Genomic DNA, 22,046 nt, shown 5'->3' on the forward strand with positions numbered 1-22,046 from the left:
ATATTATTTTACTTCGTTTGGGTCAACTTTTCGATTGAAAAAGATTACTCTTGAACAATTAACTCCTAAAGTCAATGTTCATTTTTTTCATATTTAATTTTTTTTTAGGATAAGTCAACTTATATATATATATATATATATATATATATATATTTCTAACTGAGATATTACTATTAAATCCAATAGATTATCACCACATGAGTGCCAAAATTTTACGGAAAAAAATGGCAGAATGAATAGTATTTTCCATTAAGTAGATTCTAAATATTTTATCATGAATAATTTTTTTAAATTAAAACATTTCATTTTTAGATAACATTACATCTAACAAAATTTATAATTGATTTGCTTACTCATGCATAACAGATTTAAAACTAATGTAATAATAAATTTTATCATAATAGAATTTTTATATTTTTAACAAAAATCATATTTTTAATCTTAAAAATGCATCATTGTTGAAATTTAATAATTCTAAAAAATAAAATTTTTATATTTTTAATAAATATCATATTTTTATCTTAAAAATGTCATTTTTATTCAATTTTTAAAAAAATTCATATTTTCAACAAAGATGCATGTATTTATTTTAAAAACATCATTTTTATTAAATTTTAAAAATTAAATAAAAACAAAATATAGAATTATTACATTTCTAAAATAAATAGTATTGTTTATGTAATCTAAAATGTAATTAAGTAAAAGTAAATGACATAAATTTTTTTTCCCTTCTAAATTTAAAAGAATCTCTTAAAGATGAAAATTTTTTATTCCCCTATTTTTCTTCTTGTTAACACTTTAGGATTGTAAAATTCTTGAAATGAAAAAAATTTATGAACCAAATAAAAAAAAATCAGATAGCAGAAAATTAAATTATAAAAGAAAAAATTAAAATTCATGAACCAAACGGCTTTTAAAGTTTTTTTTTAGCAAAAATTAAGTAAATATGATAAAAAAAATTAAAAATTTAAATTGACTAAACAAAGTAATTGAATCAAACCACGCAAATTCAGTTTGGTTACAACTTTTAAATTACAAATATATATATATATATATCATTAAAAAATTCATCAAACCGTAACCATTTCATCCAAATAAACCACTTTACAACAAAGAAAATATAACATGATAATCCGAATGATGCCCTTACATATTGTCCCTTCCATGAAAAAACCAAGAGTTAAACTTTGAAGTAAATTGGCGCATTGTAACCAAAAATGGATCCATAATGACATATTGCATTCAGGAAACATGATTACAAGAAGCATGTCAACAGATAACTCTGATGTTCATAGCTTCTTATAGAGAGATTTAAGTCCACCCTCAAAAATATGCATTTTGCTATTCCCAAACTTCCGAACAAAAATCTATATAGAGCCAGTGCTAGACTTGTCTGAAATTTTCAATCCAAAGCCTATCTGAATGCTGTAAATCTTTTTAAACATCAAGCCAGTTTTGCTTGTGTCTGGCCGGACTAGATTCAGATTTGTAAAATACAGATTACCGAGCATTTCCCTGATCTATACATTCAACACTCTTTGAAATTCTCCAGTTATATCATCTACATCAACTTCAGTTTCAGTTTCTTTTGCCATCTTCATCTTGAAGAGCTCTTCATTCAGTTCAGCAATCTGCTTTTCTATCTTTGCTCCCTTATCAGGCAACCTTGAAACAGTAATCTGTTGACAACTTTGGAAGATTAAAACAAGTAGGCCTTAAACAAGAGTTCAAAGTTATGCAAAAACAAAATACAATTGGACCTAAGATATGTTCAGAGATTGATATAAAATTAAAGGGAGATGGAAAAACCATATAAGTTTCATTGCTTGCCTACATCTAAGACAAACATAGGCTAGATGATTTACACAAGTTCTACAGGCTTGATCTAAAATTAATGTTGAATAGTTTGAACTTTGACCTAAATCACATAATGATATTAACATAAACAGCGATGTTTCAATTAGCTGTAAATCGCTCTGGTTTAAGCTTAAGATCTAATACTACTAACACAGAAACAATGAAATCTATGAAAACATTACATGAATTGATAAATAAAATCAATTGGAGCAGGATCCAAATATAATTTTGCAAACAAGCCCAACCAGAAAATAAGAAAAAATATTTGACCATATGTAAGACAACCCAGCTATTCATTAAACTTTGCTTTAGCTTGCATTATTTAACCATCAAACATGGCATCACCTGAACTGCCTAGCAGCTTGAAAATACAGTAATATTTAATGCCCACAAGATTTCCATGCACAAAATTATATCAATGAAGAAATTGGGTTCAAAATCATACCTTATTTGCAAATATTTGAGACAACCGATTAATTCTCTCTTTAATTTCACTTTCAGTTAATTTAGCTGCATCACCAGGGGAAGAGATTTTCCTGCTCACTTTGATATCCTTTGGCTTGAAAGCATATTCAGCCCTGTTAAACATGTGAGCAATAAATACCATGTTCCAGACATATCCTGAAAGTAAATGATAATCATAAGTACCCATCAATATTCTGTACAACTGAAGAACTTGAAGATGAATGCCCCACTACTGTATTTCCTTTTCTCCTGATTCAACAATGAAGATAAAGTTCAGTTCATGTTTGGAATGGTTAGAATTTTGATGGCAAACATGATCTATAATCCATAAGCTAACTATATCATTTGGGTCCAAAGACATTAGGGGGCAAGAAAGAGGCAGGGTTTTCACCGTATGTCTTCATCTTCTTCCTCTACAACTTGTACAGGTGCTGTTTTAGAGAAAAGTAGACTGTGATGACTAACTCCTGCTATTCCCAGCGTTTCCAGGAATTTTATGTGGGTTTCCAATAACTCATCCCTGAAAGACCAATAATAAAAATCAAAATATAGAGAAAGAATGCATAATAGAATGAATTCAAGCAAAAAGATCAGGAAAGTCAAATTAAATTGTGCACCTGCAGACATGCCAGTGCTATGTTGCTCTATACCATTGCATCTATTATATTGTGTATTATTATATATAAACAAAGAAATAACTAGATTTAAAAAGAAAAAAAAATCATTATTGAGTTCATTCACAACAGGAAAATAAATAATTCGCAACAGGACTCTATATTCAAGAAAACTATAGCATGTTCAAGCATATGCTAGCTCTTGATTAACACTACCACAGAAAGAGTTAATTTCACCATACTATTGGCTTCATTGCCCTTATAATTTGTGCTACTTCACTGCAGTTAAAACAAGATATGACTAGCACAGATTTGCCATTGTATTTTAACCATACTGATAGATAGCACAAGTACATTTTATGTAGACGATCATGCTCTTCATTTAATTGCTTTTGGGTGAGTGAAATGTCAAACCCCTGTTTGGGAAGACTGAAAAGTTCCCGAAGATCCTGAAAGAAATATTCAAATGTAAGTACAAGTGTATAACAAGCACATCAAAAGCACTAAATGCTTAAAATTCCACAGGACAAGTTTTTAGTTAAAGCAAACCTGCTGGCTAAAGTAGCGAATCTGTTCGTTGTGCTCAGTTGCAGTCTTAAACAATCCCCCCTTATATATCTGGATCACAAATTTTTGGTAAAGTAAATTGGCGAAAATAATCTTACTTATAGTTGACACACTATCAAGAAAAAACAAAAACAAAGGAAATATAGAATCATTGCTACAAGGCCAGAAGCATGGGAATCGTACATGTAAACTAGAATGTTCCTATATATTGTCTCAAAATAGTTACTGTTATCAGAAAAATTTAACATTGATGTCTTGATGCACAGTTAGAATAAATTACAGCAATATGGCCCACCAGGAAGCTCCAGCAACTTAACATAAAGGTAGTGTAAAATAATCTACATTGCAGAAAATAACAAGAAAATTTTGGGGTTCTGTTTAAACCTGCTTTCTATATATCTTTTCTTCAACAGTTCCACAGGTCATCAACCTATAAACAAGGACATCCTTCTTTTGCCCAATTCGATATGCACGATCAACACTTTGGTTATCCGTGCTGCAAAAGTATAAATTAGTTATTAACCCTGAAACATGATGGTGACCTTCCCATAGAAGCAAAAGTAGTTTAGGTGAAGGAAACACATTTTTCAAATGCATAGCAGAATGGTTTGTTTGTAACATTAAAACTAGAATAGGGAAAATATAATTGGAGAAATGTGGGAAAAACAAAACCAGTTAACTAAAATCAGATGAAGAACTTTGCATCATTTCATCAATTGTTCTCAACAAGCCCAATCCTCTGACCTCCACCAACACCATGTATGCCTCAGGATGTTTTTACAGGTATCCACCATTTTTTCTTTTTAAAAACATAAGATAAAAATTAAATAATTTAGCAAGAAAAAATTATTGAAAAATTGAGGGTGTTCAACTTTGTATTTCTGACAGCATCATATGTACATATAAAACTTTTGGCAGGCAAAATTTAGACAAAGCATTCATTGGGCAGCAGTTCCCCCTGTTCATGGCAAATTCTGCTGATGACTATTACTGGCGGGCAAGAAAATGGTGTTACTTTTAATTAGCAAAATCCCATTTGCCCCACCCCCTGGCATGTGCTGCATGCACGCATGCCACATGCATAGAAAGAATCAAAATGAATCAGATAATTTGGTGCAACTCATTCTATTACTTGAATTTCAAGCTTCTTCATTTATCAAACTACAACTATAGACCTAAAAGAATCCCCAAGTAATATATGGTTAATAATTGCTCCACACAACCAAAACAGGCATTCCAACTTGAGGTAAACCAAAGGTTGGGAGGGAAAGGTTCTAAAGAGAACATGAGCCCCCTCCCCTCCTTTTTTTGTTTCAGTGTCGTATTTGTTCTCACACAGCCAAGTTGCCACAAGAATGTAAAGACATATATATTCAATTAGAAATATAGAAAAATACACCCCTCACATTATCTTTGTGATTAGACAAACTAATATTATTCTACCAAATTCCTCATTTCTTAAATTAAATAGGGTGTATCAGTCAAATCATACTAGAAACAAATTAATTGAACAGCTTAAGAAAAAACCTTGGATTCCAAGCAGGATCAACCACAATGACACGATCTGCTTTTGTAAGTGTGAGGCCTAAACCACCAACTTGCGATGTCAGAAGAAATATAGGAGCCCCAATACCTTCTTGAAAATCCTGAAAATAAAAGAGAAATGAAAATCATGTGACACAAACAAATGAGCAATGATAGAATTTGTCACCAGTATAATTTTTGAAAAGCGCTTACATTAACAATCTTTACTCTGTCACTTGCTTTTGTGGTACCATCAATACGTAAAAATTTGTAGCCATTTGATGCTAGAGATTCCTGTGAACAATTAGCTAATCATAGGTTGCCTTGGACACAAAAGTCTAATGTATGATAAATTCCAAATCAAGAAGAAAACGCAATTTGAACAATCTTCAAGTTACTTCTCAGGCTATGTCAAACTCAGTTGCATTTAAAAATGTCATGAAAAATTTCCCCAATTCAAAGTTCCTTTGACAGTAAAGTTTCAGAACAGATGAATTTTGTTCAACAATCATAGTATTATAATATACAATTAACGAGTTAAGAACATTATTTCATCATACAGAAAAGTATATCAAGGTGAAAAAATAGTAGATGCCATATCTTTTAACATATTCAGGGAGACAAAGAAGAGAAAAGAGGAAGGAGACTATTATGTTTTTTTAATTGTGCATGACAACAAATTGAAACCTGTTAAATTTCAAGTTTCAAATTCTGATAATAATTCTTATTGAAGTACAAAGGTCCATGTAAATGAATTTTTAATTTTATATGCAAATGACAGTTTACATGTAATAGAGAAATTTGTTTCAAACCTCATGTCAAAATGAGACAGATTTCACTCAAGAAAATTATCAGATCAAATAAAAACTTGCAATCACAGATGGAATAAATATCTAACAGAATCCACCATTTCATTTTCTAAGTGAAATCTGATAGATGTTACATTTTAATTTTCTTGAAAGAGTTACTTTATCACCGGTAGTGTAATTTTTTGAGTAAAATAACAGTTCAAAGTGATTTATAGATCAAAAGATGTACACAACATGCCCAGACACATATTGGCTATATCAAATATGAGCTCCCTTAAATTCATCATAGAAGGACCGATTATAAACAATGGTGTGATGGTTCTGGATAATTAATTAGTCTAAATGCAAGAGATTAATTATAAACAATGGTCAGATGGTTCTGGATAATTAATTAGTCTAAATGCAAGAGATTCTCAGCCATGTATTTTTTACATAACCTTCAGATGCAAAGCTTAACACTGGTTTTTGCTAAGGTTTTCAGCTAACTACAAATATCTAAGCAATCAAGAAATCACGCTCCACATTACCCAATTTATTACATCTCACTATTAAGAAACTTCATTTTCTTCTCTTCAGGAAAAATGAGTAAGAAATAGACCTCTAAAAGGTAATGTCGGCTTTAAGGTGGGAAAAGAACTATATGGAACAATTGTCTCACAGCTGACAACTAAATTGGCAAATGTAATGGAGCAACTACAACAGTGCAAGCAATAATTTTGCTAACACTACAAGAAGTAAAGCATTAAGTAATAAACCCAATAGGGAGTGAAAGAGAAGGAAGGGGAAATGGGCTACTCTTTGAAAGTATGGAGGGCAGGGGAGAAATAACAAACAAACAAAAGAAGGGGGGGATGGCATGTGTGGAGCAGGTAATTAAAACATTTAAGGGACAATTTCCAGACATGGCCAAAAGTTTCTTCCGTCGAACTAAAACTTAATCCATAAAAATTCCTTCTAATTTTCTCACACTAACAAGTAAAACTATCAGAAGCTTGAAAAATTACATAACATGCTGCCTTGGAAGGAAAATGAGTTAGAAAGTTAAGCTCTAGAACAAACCTGAATAAGATTGAGCATTTTACGGGTTTGAGAAAAGATAAGAACATGGTGGCCTTCTGGAATTAAAGTGTCCTGTAAAATAGCATAAAAAGCATTAGCTTAAGAACAAGATTATTTTACCATGACATCAATCTATACATAAGCGGAGTCTAACCAAAAGTGAGAGTAAAAACGATATTTTGCATGAGAGATTGTTGTGATTATCTTGAAAGTCATCTGTTTCAGCAACATCAGCAACATGCATTGCCAATTTTTCTGCGACACCAGCATCTTCTGAATTTAGCATTGAATCCATCCCTTCCAGTACATCCTCAGCGGCTCTCTTTGTCAAGAGAAGTGGGTGATCACATATTTTTTTCAGAATCTGTTTTAAACGATTGGTAATTTTCTTATTACCTCATACGATGATTCAAGGGAAATAGCTAACTACATCACAACTGTATAAGTGACCACACAAACTGTTTGAGATAGTCACCTAAAATAACAGCTAATTAATGAACAACAACCAATCATAAATAATTCAAATATGACCAGAAAAGTTTGGACACTGCAGATATACAAAAGAGACAAGTTACTTTATGAAGTGAAATGTTTATCTTGTCAAAATCTGAGAAATGATAAATTCTGTCTTACCACATTCATATCCTAAAATAAACATTCCAGGCTGCAACTGCAGTAGAAGGTCAATCCTCCAGTTGAAAGCATTGCCCAAAAACTATTTCTATTTAAAAAAGAGATTCGGAATTTTCTTGCACCTTCAAACAGACTCAGAGAAGAAAAAGAAATCTTTTTGGGTTCACATAAATAACCATTAAAAATATGCTCACAACTAAAATCTCAGTATTGCAACAAATACTTATTCTAAAGGTGGTACTATCCTTGGGCTTCTAATCAGACTGGAAGCATAAAACTCTACAGGTGACTGACAACAAAAATCCCTGAAAAATATTCTTTGTAGCTAAAAAGATCCAAAATCATAAAAGCATAGTTTCAACATTTGATAGACGTGAACATGCACATCAGCACATAAAGAAACAGATAAACATACAAAAATTATAACAGAAGGTAAAAATTAAACAGAAATTGTACCGTCAATGCAGCTAGAGGTGAGCCATCAAAAGCTGAAAGAACTATCTCACTTCTCAAAAAAGCTTCGTACAGTCGTCGCTAATGAGAATACAGGAATAACCATGAGTGACCAGAAAAAACTAATAAATCCACAACCAGTAGTAACATTCAAAATATAAAGCCACGTTTAATGAATTTGAACCTGGCAACCAGTCAACTTTAACCACACAATGATCTCATTTTTCTTAGAAAGCTTGGCAGTGGTGGCATCATCTTCACAAAATACCTCTTTCTTTAACCGACGCAAAAAGTAAGGTTGAATATGTTCTCTTAGCTCCTGCATAGAAGGGAAAAAGGGAAAAATATAAAAAAAAAATGTTCTTGTATTTCAAAAACCTGTCAATGGTCATAACAAGAGAAAACAAAACAAGCAATGGCAGGTATAATGGTCCTAAACATAAAGGACATTTATAGAATATAAGTTAAGATGGAAGTTAAGCACACATAATTAAAAATTGAAAAAAGTAAATTAGGCTCCCTGAATTGCAATTCTTCACTAATAAATTTCACCTGATCCATGATGCATTTATTTGCAACATCACCAAAAACTGCAGCATTTATCTTCCATCAGATTTTACCAAGACCTTACATGGTAAACTTGACTGTGTACTTATATTCAGAACATTAAGCAAATAGACACATGATATTGCCTTTTAAATCAACTTTTTACAAAGTAAGTCATGTGAGACTGGAGGCAGCAAAGATTGTTGTGTACTAAAGCAAATTAAACAAGTAAAAACAGCAATGGCTGGTCAGGAATCTAGATTGATTATAGATAGCATAGTTTCTGCAACACTGCATTTTCACAGAAAAGCAGTTTGAGTTTAAAATCAACTTTTTACAAAGTAATCTTGTGTGAGTGGAGGCAGAAAAGATTGATGTGTACTAAAGCAAATTGAGCAAGTAATAATATCCATAGATGGTCAGGAATCTAAAGATAGATAACAATAGTTTCTGCAAAACTGCATCTCCACAGAAAAGCAATTTGACTTTAACATCAGAATAACAACAGAAAGATGCCCAAGATTTAACTCATCAAAGCACATTGTAATCAGGCAATGCAAATTAAAACAACACCTTGGCAACTCTTGAGCCAATACACTTTTCCCTCTCAGAGGCATTTTTGTCATTTCCACGTAAAATAGCATGCTCATATCTTTCCTTAAACCTAAGAAAATGTCTGAGCTTCAGTGACAAGAAGGTGAAACATAAGAAACTCAAGTGGAGTGTGAATAAAACAATTACCATTTATTATCACCGAGTAGCTCAGGACAACAGAAGTTGAACAAGGCCCAAAGTTCCTAGTACAAAACAACAAAAACAAAAAACAAAGTGGAATATGATACTCTAAAGTTTGCTTTCAACATAAACAAAAATACAGTACACCAAGGCAATAGAAAGAAAGATAAAGATAAATGTCAAAATGTTACCTTAAGATTGTTCTGAATTGGTGTACCACTTATGACTATCCGATGAGCACTTGATATATCAAGCAAACTTTTCGCCCTTTGTGTGCTAGGATTTTTTATGAGATGCCCCTGGAGTGGTAATGCAGTATCTAAGTCAAATAAAGGAACATTAAGCACTTATAGAAAAGACGACATATTCAGAAGGAAACAAGATATTAAGCAAAGGGAAAATGTAAAGGGAAAAATGGTGTGTGTTGGCATCCTTGTGCTGTCATCTTCAGCAGGCAACTAATAGCTGAAAAAGTACATCATCAAGCAAGACAATATATTACCCAACAATCCTAAAATTTAATTATTTCCATGACCCCATTTTTATTTTTGAAGCTTATCTTGCTTCAGTAGTAGATCATTTGTAAGGTATCTGAAGATTTTCAACACAAACCTCGTATGATTTAACCTGCAGAAAATAAAGCTTAAACATCTGTTCTAGCCATGCCAAAAGCTTAAACCTTAGGCCACCTTTTGCCTCAGACATAGTAAAATACTGCTAAACATTTTATTACCAGCTTTATGTGATAAAATCAGTGTACAACACTAGGCAGTACAAAATACTTCATTATGCCAAATAGGAGCTAAAAGAAACAAAGAAAACAAAAACTTATTTGTACCTAACATAACATCAAAAAAATTGAAACTGTCATAAAAGAAGTCCTAAGGTGCTAAACAATTCAGTACATTACAACTGTCACCGCTCTTCAAATCAATATTTTCCCTTTTTATAGAGGATGAATTCTTTAACCTTCAAAACTTAAATAAATAATAAAAAAAGGGACTTAAAATTAGCAAACATACATGAAAGCATCGATAAACTCATAAGATGCACAACATTTACTTAGATAACTTTTTATATAGTTTTACTGAAACTACCAACCAATCGTAGTAATTGTTATTGCTTAATACATATAAAAGATTAACTCACCATACATATACAATTATACATCAATAAAAACTATAAATTTACCAAATATACCTCTCCAAATGGTCAAACAAAATTTCTAGTAATTGTTATGTGAATAAAAATTTGATGCAAAAGATTGGAATTAGCAATGAACAATTAAAACATCAATTGATGAACAAAAAGAAAGTAAAACATCTACATCAGACAAGATTTCAGGTCTACAGATACAATCTCAATGCCAATCAATGTACAAGAAAAAGGATCACTAAAAGAGCGGAATGAGAGTCTGTTTGTAACAGCCAATAAACAGCTTTTCTAGAGGCGCACTAAACATAGAGACCTGCAATAAGTTGTATATTATGGTGTATATAAGACTTTTCCCAAAGCAAGATAACTAATCTTGCTCATTGTCCCCCTTACACGTTATAACCAAGAAAGATAACCCATATACCTACCTGCACCTTCCTTCCCATTCCAAGATCTAGCAATAGGATGCCCTGATGGAGATTTAATGCTCAGCATGTATACATTTTTTGTCAATCAAGATAATGAGTGTGCAAGAGTCAGATAAAACAAAACATACTCAAAATACATTTATCGGATTTACACGATTTTGCAAATTCAACAGCCTTTGAATAAGAAAACATACTTAAAGTACATTCATTTGATTTATCCTATTTTGCACTATTCAACAGCCTTTGAATATGAACCCCACAAAAAATATAAAATAAAACTCCACCGTTCACAAAAATTAGAAATTGCACAAATTCATTAGGTAACCAAAGCCTAAAAATTTTGAATTACAAATGGCATTGCAACAATATCTACCTCATCAAGAATCATATAGTCCCATATGATACCATCCTCATAATCGTCATCACTGTAGTAGCTTTCTCCTTTTAAAGATTTAGAGTTGTTCCGCACAATATCATAAGTTGTAAGAAGAATACCTCCATCCTAAAAGATAAGAAAAGCTAACAAACATGAAACACTAATATGGTGCACAATATCAAGCTAAAAGTGGAATTGCAATCATTTTGGTATGAATTCTATACACACAAATTGAACAGCAGCAACATAAATGAAGAAATAATTTCAAACATTCAAAAATTTCTAAAACCAATTAAACTTTCATGTTGACCAAAGTAGAAAAAGCTTGAAACCTTGTAAAACTAGCAAAATGTTAGCTTCCTTAAAATTCAAATGAGTCTCAAAGTTTCACTTGTGTCTCTTGCTCAGAAGCAGAATATGATTTTTTTTTTTTTATATATGGCATCATTATTGGATGCTAAATCAACAGCTCTGACCTGAAGTATATATTCGAGCTCATATTGCCGAGTTTTAGCAGAAGTTGCAAAGTACCTATACAAAAGTGCAAATAAATGATGATTCATACTAATTCAACATCAATTTTAACATCAGAGGATACAGTGAAATTTTAAAGTTAAATAGCCTCACTCTCTAGTCTTCGAAGAAAGCCCCACAACAGATAGTTCTTTGATCCAATGAGAAAGCAACGTTTTTGGCGCAACTATTAAAGCTCTTGTAATCAACTTTGAACGAAACAACCCTGCTAGAAAGCCACAGATCTACCAAAATAACAAATAAGAATCATACCATATAACAATATATATATATATATAGAGAGAGAGAGAGAGACGCGCACACACACACACACATAAATGCATTTCCTTACCTGCATTGTTTTTCCCAGGCCCATATCATCCCCTAAGATTCCACCCTTACCCTGGCAATGCAAAGACCAAAGCCATTTCAATCCCTCGCGCTGATGTGGGTACAATATTTTCGCAAGTTTAGTTGGCAGCTTAAAGGTTGATTTCGGGCCACTCAAAACAATAGGGTGGTCACCTTCTGATAACATGTCATCTCCATAATCATCAAGCTCATCAACTTCCTCAGACTGATCATACTTCTTCAAGTCACCACCAAGCCCCACAGCTGTTTTAAATGCTTGCTTGTTATTTAAAACTACACAATCATCATCATCATCCTCTTCTTCTCCATATTTAGATGCACAAGGCCTGCCCACAGACCACAACTGCTCGTATGCATTTTTTGGTTCACTCTTCTTTAGCCTTTGAAAATTTTTCTTAGATTCATGTACCCTAGTAACAAAAACGTCACTCTGCAATTCACTCTTTTCTTCTCCTTCAATATTTGAATCAAAAGACTGTCTTGCAGACACCAATTTCTCATTAACCCTTTTTGATTCCTTCTTCATCAACCCTACGCTTATGTCATTGGTTTTATGAACCTTATGAACAAAATCAACCTCAACTTCACACAAATCAACTACATCCTCAACACCACCTCCAACATTCTTAGTTGCACGTGATGACGAATCAGATGGATCAGATGTACCAGAAAATGAAGACTCGGCACTAGCATATTCCATAAAATTCATTTTGGGGGCTGCTTTTTTATCTATAGACAAAAGGTCAAGCTTGGAGCTCAAGTCATTTAAAATATCTCTAATTTGACTTCCACCCTCACAAACATTCTTTGTCAGCAATGGTGAATCAAAATCACAAATTTCAGAAAAGTTAGGTTCATTAGGAATTGATGTTTTTTCAGCATCCCCACCATCTTGAGATGAGATTTTACACAATCGGCGCCTACCCTCAATCTTCACCTTTGCGGGCTTTGCTTCTTCTAAAATTCATTCATTCAAAAAAAAGCATATTGTTTCAGAAAAAAAAAAAAGAAAAAGAGAAAAAGGGAAAAGAAATCAAACAGATTATCCATTAGAAAATAAAAACAAATTTCAAATAAAGCAACAGAAAAAGGGGAAAGAAAGACATCTAAACATAAAAAGATATTATCTTTAAGAAAAGAAAATTAAAACCCATCAAACAAAAGGCAGATAAAAACCATGTAAACGGATAAAATAGATTGTCCTTCTAAGAAAAAAAAGAATCAGAATCGATTGAACAAAGCAGGAAAAAGAAGCATGTAAATTGAAAACATTTTGAAAAGAAAATCAAAATCCACATCTAAGCATTTAGCTCAATTATAATTATAGGTAAATATATCCCTCCTCAATGAGTAGGGTTTCAATCTCCCTTCCCCAAATTTGTACTTGATCGGCATCAAAACCCATTTAACAAATGAGGGAAAAAATTATGTAAAAATCAAAATATACTTTTTAGTAAACAAAATCCAAACCCACCAAATAAAAAGAGAGACAAAAAAAAAAAAAAAGGCATGTAGAGATTTAAAGAAAGAATAATGAACAAGTTTTTATACCAAGAGGAGAATCAAAATCGGTGATTCCAGAGAAGTGAGGAATAGAATCATCCTTATGGATTTGTTTGCAAAGACGACGTCGAACTTGGAATGCCTCCTCCTCAGACTCTTCTTCTTCTGCAAAAGCAATAACAATCAAATTAATAATAAAGACACAGCCCAAAAAGGCTGTTTCCGCATGATCTGTTGATAAAGTATTGATCTAACTCCAGTGACCAATATGAATCCGACAATATTAAGACATAGCCCAAAAAACCCATTTCAGAACTGAACCAAAATTGGTACTTAAAAAAAAAAAAAAAAGCCAAGAGAAAGAAAGGAAAGAGATCGTACTGGAGGATGAGGGTTTGGGAGGAGCGGAGAAATCTTGGAGAAAACGATAGTGGCTATCGTTTAAGCTTAATGGCTTTCGGATACTACTCTTCTGCTTATCCGCCATAACTTATTGCTTCTATGGAAAATGAAATCCCTCTCAACTCCGATGAAATTTTGAGACGATCGGAGTAAATATTAATTAAAATGGGGGCCTTCAAAAAAGTTAAGCTTACTACAGCCTTTCCCGCTTTTGAATTGGATCTTTGAATTTTGATTCACCCGAGCATGTTGATTATTGAGGGACAACTGACGCGTCCCACTAGGTTAGGTTACATATATTTACTAAAATTGATATTGATTACATTGAAAATAATAGTGTATGTTATATTAATTACTATAATCGTAATAGTAAAATTATTTATGGATAAATATGATAATAACTGAGTTTGATTTTGGTTCGGTTATTGCAATGAATTTTTAAAATCTAATTTGAATTAAACCTACTTTTTAAAAAACTAATCGGAATTAAATTTTACTAGTACAATTTTGATTTTAAAAATTAATTTTTAAAAGTTTTTATTATTTTAATATAATTTTAATAGATTTAAGTATAAAATACTTAATTTATTTTATAAAAATTTAAAATAATATAGACTAATAAAATATATAATTTGGTTCAATTTTTTATTTATTAATATAAAATTTGATTTGAACTTAATATATATATTTAACTTTCGAACTAAGTATGAAAAAAATCGATCTTAACTAAACTGAATATTACAAATTTAAATTGGTTTTTAATTTTTTCGGTTGTTTTCTTATCCCTAATTGTGGCATATGTATTTGTATGCAAAAATAGTGATAACGATGAGATGAATTATAGTAAAAAAATAAAATAATCATTAAGTACATTAAAATAAAAATTAATAAACAATTTAAAATGAATAATAAAAATAAAATAAAATTTATTTATTTATTAATTTATTATATAATAATAAAATTTATTTATTAATTTATTATGATAAATTATTTAATACACTGATAATAGAGTTTTTAACATTACAAGCAAGATTAATAAGGTGACACGTATCTCTTCTTTTATATTTAAAAAAAAAAAAGAAAAACTAATTTAAAAACAAATAATATATGTGTCACCTTATTAATCTCATTTGTGGAGTTAAAAAATTTCACTAAAAGTGTATCAAATATTTTTTCATTTATTAGATAATAATAAATTAAAAGAAAAACTAAGTTAACAAGAGATGAGGCATTTTAGGGTTTAATGCAAAAATTGAAGGACAAAGACGAAAAAAAATAAATTGAAGGTGCGATCAACCACTAAACCAAAAAAGTTTGGTGATTGATCATCATCGGATGCACTGCACCAGAGATCTATTTAGATTCAAAGATCTATTTGGATTTTAACTAGCTAGTCGACTCAAAAATGGATGGCAATAAGCCTTTCAATAACCTACCTCCCATCAGAAGTCTGATTACATCCAATTTAAGTTTAAGTTAGGGATGTAAATGATACATTAATACTTGTAAATTACTCGAATTTAATTTGAATAAAATTCGAATAAAATTTGAATTCGATTCGATCATTATTGAGTCAAGCACGAATAGCTCAACTCATCAATCAAGTTGAGTTCTAACATTCTTATATTCGACTCGAGTTGCTTATAAGCCTAATTAAGCTTTTATATTTAAATATATTTTTATTATTTTAATTAATGAAATATCTTGAACTCGAATTCAAGGTCGAGTACAAATAATCAAATTTTTATCTAATATAAGAATCGAGCTTATTTTTACATGTTAATCAAGCCTAATCAAATGAGTTCAAGTAGCTCGATTTCTATCTCGAATTGAGTTTGAGTTAAAAAAATAAAACTCGATCGAGTTTGAATCAAGTTTTGAGTATCGAATTTTGAATCGAAATTAAGCTTGAGTTGAATATTATATCAGCTCGAACTCGATTAGTTATATCCCTAATCTAAGCCAAGTTAATTTTCATAAGGCATTTGGTTCAATAATTATTATTTTGGGTCTATTATACCCTTTAATACTATGAAATTTACATCATAAAATCAATGGCCTATTTGACACACGTAAAGCCATTCGAAACTTCAAATTTTGACATCTAGCATCGTTAATGGGAAAATATTTTATACAAAATAGAACTTAATTTAATTAATTTAATTAAATTTTTAATTGAATTTTTAACAAATAATATGATTTTATTTAATAAAGATATAATAATAATAAAAACATATATATATTATTTTAGTAATATTATAATTATTTAAAATGAAACAAACGTTCGTAATAAATATTTATTTTCAATTGATAATAAAATTTAATTTAATAGATAACATTTTTATATTAAATATTATCGTCTAGTTACAAAATAGATGATTTTGAAAAGGTAAACATCGTCTAGTATCATAATTGACGATGTTTACTGCATATAAAGCTCATGCACTATTTTAATAGATGCTGTTCATTATAACAACCATAGTCACATTGTATTCATAAATATATAATGTTCACCTCTTTTAGGGGTGCTTTCTTATTCTTCCCAGTATTTGACATTCGGCATCTCCAATGGAAAAATACCTTTTTATACAAAATAGAAATTCATTCAACTATATTAGTATATTTTTTAATTGAGTGTTTTACATATAATTTAATTTAATTTAATAAATATATAATAAAATTGTTAACATATATATATCAATAATATTCTAATTATAGGAAATAATACGAACATTTGTCACAAAATATTTATTTTTAATTGATTAAAAAATTGTAGTTAAGTAAACAAATTTTTTATATTAAACGTTATTGTCTAGTTACAAAATAAATGATATTTGAGAAAGTAAATGTCATCTAGCATCATAATAGACAATATTTATATCATATAAATGGTTTGTATTATGTTAATAGACGACGTCCATTATAATAACTGTAGTCATACTATTTTCATAGATATATTATGTTTTTTTGCTTTAAAGTTGTTTTCTTATTCTCCCAAAGCCAAACAAAGGCCTACCCCAAAGCCCTTTTTGTTTCAACCTAACTCGTTGCACTTATATAAATATAAATTAATTTAGTTAGACCGCTTACAAGTTAAATAAGTAAATATATTATGAAAATGTCAAATAAATTAGTTATTTAAATGATTTTATGAATGTTATTTATTATTCATGTGTAATCAAAGTCAAAATAATAAAAAAAAATTATTAGATAATCTTAAATTCTGCAAACCAAATGTAAAAATTTAACATTCTCTTATCCTAAAACCAAGCACCAAAATCTTTTATTATTTGGAATCTATCAAGTTAAATAATTTAGGGGGAATCACTTTCTCAATTGAAATCTTAGGTTTTGTAAATCAAACGTCCCTTAATGTTTTCATTTTCTTTTTAATTAAAAATAATTTTCTTTCTTTCTTTTTTTAAGCAAAGAGATAATTTCATTAATTATTAAAGTAGTTAATATTTTATATACTAATAGTATATAAATACTATGCATTATCAATCAACCATAAGATGACATTGAGTAAAACTAAATATAATCAGGTCCTTACAAATAAATTAGTTTTGGTAATTAATTAAACTCATTAATATTTATTTTAAGGATTAGATTATTTTTAATTTTACTCATTAATAAAGTGTCATATTATAATCGATTAATCGTGCATAATACTTTACACTATCAGTGCATCAAAAATTAATTCTTATTTAAAAAAGTGAACAATAGCATAATAATAACATTTGAACATTCCTTCTCTTATAATCATTTTGAATAAATAATGAAATTAGTTCCGATGAGATTAAAATATGTTGTGGAGGTAAAATTGATTAATATAGTGATGAGAATAAAATTAGCAATGGGGGTACGATTTTGGAAAAAAACACTGCATTGACCATGGAATGAATTTTAATGAGAAGATAAATGACTATTAAAGACATTCAATTAAAATTTATATGTAATAAAAGTTTTAAAATTATTTTATTTTATAAACTAATAAATAATTTAAATTATTAAATTATTTTTATATTAAATAATAAATTTGTTAATTAATAATTTTATCTTATTAAAAATAAATCATTTTGAAAATTTTTAACTAAAATAATAAAAGTAAAACAAAATTAAAAAAATGGACAATTGTTGAAAAAAAATTAAAACAAAAAAAAGTTAAAAATGGAATAAAGTTGCGAATTTTTACTAGATCTTATAACTATAGATGCAATACAATGAGGCGCCACATCATGCTTGCATTTAAATCCAAATAAGGCTTTAGAGCACATCCTATGAAACTAATAATTAATTTCACCTGCTAATTATTTATATTTGTTTTTAAGGTTAGTAAAGAAGTCAAAAATAACATCCACATAATAAAGATTTCTTTTATATATTATAATTACTTTAAGTAATATTTTTAAATAATATTTGGCATTTTGTAAATAGCTATTTAGTGTATTTTTTTCTTAAAATGTGTTTGAGATTTAACAATTTGTTATTTTTTATAATATATTAATCATTATATCTATAAAACTAATTTCAAATCGTCTTTGATAATTAGTGACATTTGTCACTATATCAAGGCTTCAACCTTTTTTTTATTATTTTCATGAGTTTTGAAAAATTAAATACAAAAAAAAATCACAAACAATTCATATCCCATAAAAAAATAAGAACACAACACAAAAATCAAACAAATATGATTTTTTACATCATGTCTTTCAAAAAAATACAACATATAAAAAAACACACAAATTCAAATGAAAAAAAAAAAAGAAATATGGATATGAAAACATATATAAAAATATCCAATTTGATTTTTTTAAATAAAAGAATTTTTTTTCAAAAAACTCATCTTTCTAGAAAAAATACGCAAATAAAATTGATTTTTGAATTAAAAAAAGATAAAAAAAATCAAAATTTGATTTTTTTAATTCAATAATTTTTTTCCAAAAACTCATATCTCTAAAGAATTGAAAGAATAAAGGCAAACACAATTTTTCAAAAAACTTTAACATCGTGTCGTCGTCCAACAAACAATAATATGCAAAAATTCATAAAAATCTTAAAATAAAAAACTATAAATTGCTTCCATGGTCCTTAAACTTTAAGGTCTATATTATATAAGTTTTTATATTTTAAAAAGTAACATTTCGATCCTTATATTTATATGGTCTTAACCAAACAGTTCTTTTGTTAGCTCAGCCATTAAAATAAGAGTTAAATGCCAGTTAGTCATTCACATGGCACAAGTTGGCTTATTACATATAATATCAACTTAGCTAAAATTTGATTAAATAAAATAGTTACACTTTTAGAATATAAAACATAAATAAAGGAAAAAATCAAATAAAGAAAAGTGGAAAAGAAGAGAAAAATGTAAAAAAAAAATAATAGCAAAATGGGCAATTCTTGTTCAATTTAGAAAGAAAAGTGACTAAACAGAAGGAGAGAGAGGAGAGGGAAAAGAAGAAATTGATGGTTTATGATTTGCAGAAAAAAGTAAAGGAAAAACTATATTACTTATTTTAGATGGTTAACTTGGAAATTCTTTCTATTTGCCATTGTGGTTAATAATATTCGATAAGAACATCCTAGACAAATAATAACCTAGGAAAAAAGTTTTTTGGATGCAGAAACTATGGTGTATGTTCCTTTTTTTTTTTTTAAATATGGTTTTGTATTTTTTTATCTTAATATATTTTATTTTTTTGTTTCTTTAGCAAATTGGTGCATATGGATAATTTCAAAGGTTGGATCCCTCAATCGATGAATATTTGAGATTAATGATTATTGGTTTTTTGATAAAGGTGATAAAATGGAGTAATAATTTTAAATCTGTAGAGAAAATAATAACACCAAGTGGTAATAATGGATGTTGGAAGTGGATTTCTTTGTTTTTGATTGGTGCTATTGTGATGTTATTAGGAATGAAATGAAGATAATGTGATAGAAAGAAACTGTGGGTTAGGTTCATTTAATACATCTACCTTTGTTTAATGTGCTCTACCGCTGTTTAATGTGCTATTGTGGTTTTTCTTTGCTTTTGATTTTTTTAAGTGGTGATGTTATACCTATGTGTTTATGGATTTTCAAGTTTTAATGTAATAATGTTTTAGTTTTAGGTAACCAATATTCAGTGTAATAGTTTAAAGTAACCAATATTTTGTGTATTAGTAATTTTCTATCAGTGCAACTAATTTTTTTTTTTTTTTGTTAATCTAACTATGTTGTAGATTAAGTATACATATATTTTTTTGTATAAACATCCATGTACATAATATTAAAATACAATTATAGATAAAGTATCAACACTGATTGTAAATAGCAATTAGCCTGATTTAATAAATAGCCAAATGAAAGTTTACATTTAAATGTTTAAAGTTCAAGCAATCTATCTTACAAAAATGGTAATAATTGTAATTTTGGATTTTTTGACTTAGTAACAACAAAAAATGCAAAAAATAAGACTACTTATCAGCATTACCTGTCTATATTGCCTACTAACATAAAATAATGTACATAACAAAAATAACGTTCCATGCAAACAACATTTTTCATTTGTTTGACTTGGGTTTCTTCTAACAAACTTGGTTTTGACCAGCTTCTGGATTTCTTTTTGGAAGGTTCATGTAACTCAAAGCAATAGCCTTTTTTTTTTCTTAGCATGGATTCTAGATTAGATGCAGGATTTGGCATTTGGATTCTTCGGTTCAATGTTACATTCAGATTTGATTGATTTACTTTATTTGAAGTGTTCTACATTTGATAGAATACTCAATTTCAAGATATGAGAATATTTTATAATAGAAATTATTAATTAACATAAAATTATCGACCATTTACATCATTTGGAGTAATAATAGGAGTATGGTAAAAGACTTCATTTTTCATTTCAATTTGAGAATTTTGGTAACCATTGGAATTGTATTATGGTTTAATGTATGGCTTGAACCTTTACAAATGTAAAAAATTTTAAATACTAATAAATATAATCAACAAAATAAATTTAACTTCTACTAACTTTAATTAAAATACTTATATTAGGCATCCATATCATAGTAACTTCATAAAAAATAGATGATTCTTTTTGTTGAACAAATAGTCTTCTTTATTGAATAAATGGTCTTCTTTGCTTACAAGATAACCATTGTTACTTAATAGCTAGTCCATTATCTTAAAGTCAACTATCAAAAAAACTTTAAATAATCACAATAACTTCATTGTAAATTTAAATCACCATAACCATATTAAACATCACAATAACATTTACCACTATTTTTATAAAACCTTATATTATGACCCTTTTGACCATATCTTAAACATATCATTGTTTCTCCACCTCTTTTCAATTTGCTTAGATTTTGATTTTTGTTGTTTTAACTTCATCAAGTTCCTTCATTTTGGTTTTTGGTTTGCTTGGTTGTTTCCTTAGCCTTTTAAGAAGCAATGGTGTGTAATCAGATACTAACAAAGAATTTTCACCATTGATTGGATTGATGAATTTCTTGTAAATTTTACTTTATATTTTCACACTGTAAAATTCATAACATAATCCTTAGCTTGTTCATTGTTGAACTAAATAGCAGAAATGGCATGTGGACAAAAAATACTAAACAAAGTTTATTGTCAGTAGTTATATGATTTTTCATCAAGGTTTATTGTTAACTAGTTACCAGGGATTTTATTTTAAATTTTATATGTGTTGATGGTTGAAGCCAGCATTTTTTAAATAATTCTTTATTTTTATTCAAGTATTTTTTGAATTCTTGGACAAATCACTTTATCATACTTTTTAACAATAATCTTTTTCATAAAGAACCTAATTATCTTGCATCTAATTATTTCAACAATAGTCAATATTGGCTTATCCCTAACATCCAAGATATATTTGTTAAAGTACTTGCAAATGTTGTTGATAAGCATATCACATTTTAAGATAAAGTTGAAATGTGACCTAAAGCATTCTTTTGTTAGCATTTTTTAAAGCTATTGATATGCACTTTGATGTTTCATTTTAATCTTATCCATGCATTTGTTAAAG

General features: G+C 29.0%; 1 protein-coding gene across 2 annotated transcripts; it reads right to left on the reverse strand.

The window, feature by feature from the left end:
• Positions 1–1,084: 1,084 nt before the first annotated feature.
• Positions 1,085–14,140, reverse strand: CHR24 (chromatin remodeling 24). 2 transcript variants are annotated; one of them, XM_089747733.1, is made up of 22 exons: positions 13,991–14,140; positions 13,658–13,774; positions 12,087–13,060; positions 11,849–11,979; positions 11,698–11,752; positions 11,219–11,347; positions 9,454–9,561; positions 9,269–9,324; positions 9,101–9,191; positions 8,166–8,300; positions 7,985–8,062; positions 7,050–7,259; positions 6,896–6,967; positions 5,241–5,321; positions 5,031–5,149; positions 3,888–3,999; positions 3,486–3,554; positions 3,291–3,385; positions 2,714–2,842; positions 2,506–2,571; positions 2,303–2,435; positions 1,085–1,679 (listed from the first exon to the last, which is right to left on the reverse strand). In XM_089747733.1, exons 1-22 carry the CDS (start codon positions 14,094–14,096, stop codon positions 1,521–1,523), a joined length of 3,225 nt encoding a protein of 1,074 aa, XP_089603859.1. In that variant the 5' UTR covers positions 14,097–14,140; the 3' UTR covers positions 1,085–1,520. The 2 variants fall into 2 exon arrangements, with proteins under 2 accessions (XP_089603859.1, XP_022750931.2); XM_022895196.2 differs by having other exon boundaries at positions 12,087–13,063.
• Between the last annotated feature and the right edge of the window lie 7,906 nt (positions 14,141–22,046).

Source organism: Durio zibethinus, chromosome 18 (assembly GCF_047325235.1).
Source record: "Durio zibethinus cultivar Kanyao isolate XHJ-2024 chromosome 18, ASM4732523v1, whole genome shotgun sequence".
NCBI classification, from domain to species: Eukaryota; Viridiplantae; Streptophyta; class Magnoliopsida; order Malvales; family Malvaceae; genus Durio; species Durio zibethinus.

Excerpts from the sequence above, each read along its gene's own strand:
- CHR24 (XM_022895196.2), bottom strand. The coding sequence starts at position 14,096 with ATGGCGGATAAGCAGAAGAGTAGTATCCGAAAGCCATTAAGCTTAAAC. Across the intron at positions 3,555-3,887 it reads AAAAGATATATAGAAAGCAG|ATATATAAGGGGGGATTGTT; the intron begins GTTTAAACAGAA and ends TTTGTGATCCAG. Across the intron at positions 2,572-2,713 it reads GAAGAAGATGAAGACATACG|GAGAAAAGGAAATACAGTAG; the intron begins GTGAAAACCCTG and ends TTGTTGAATCAG.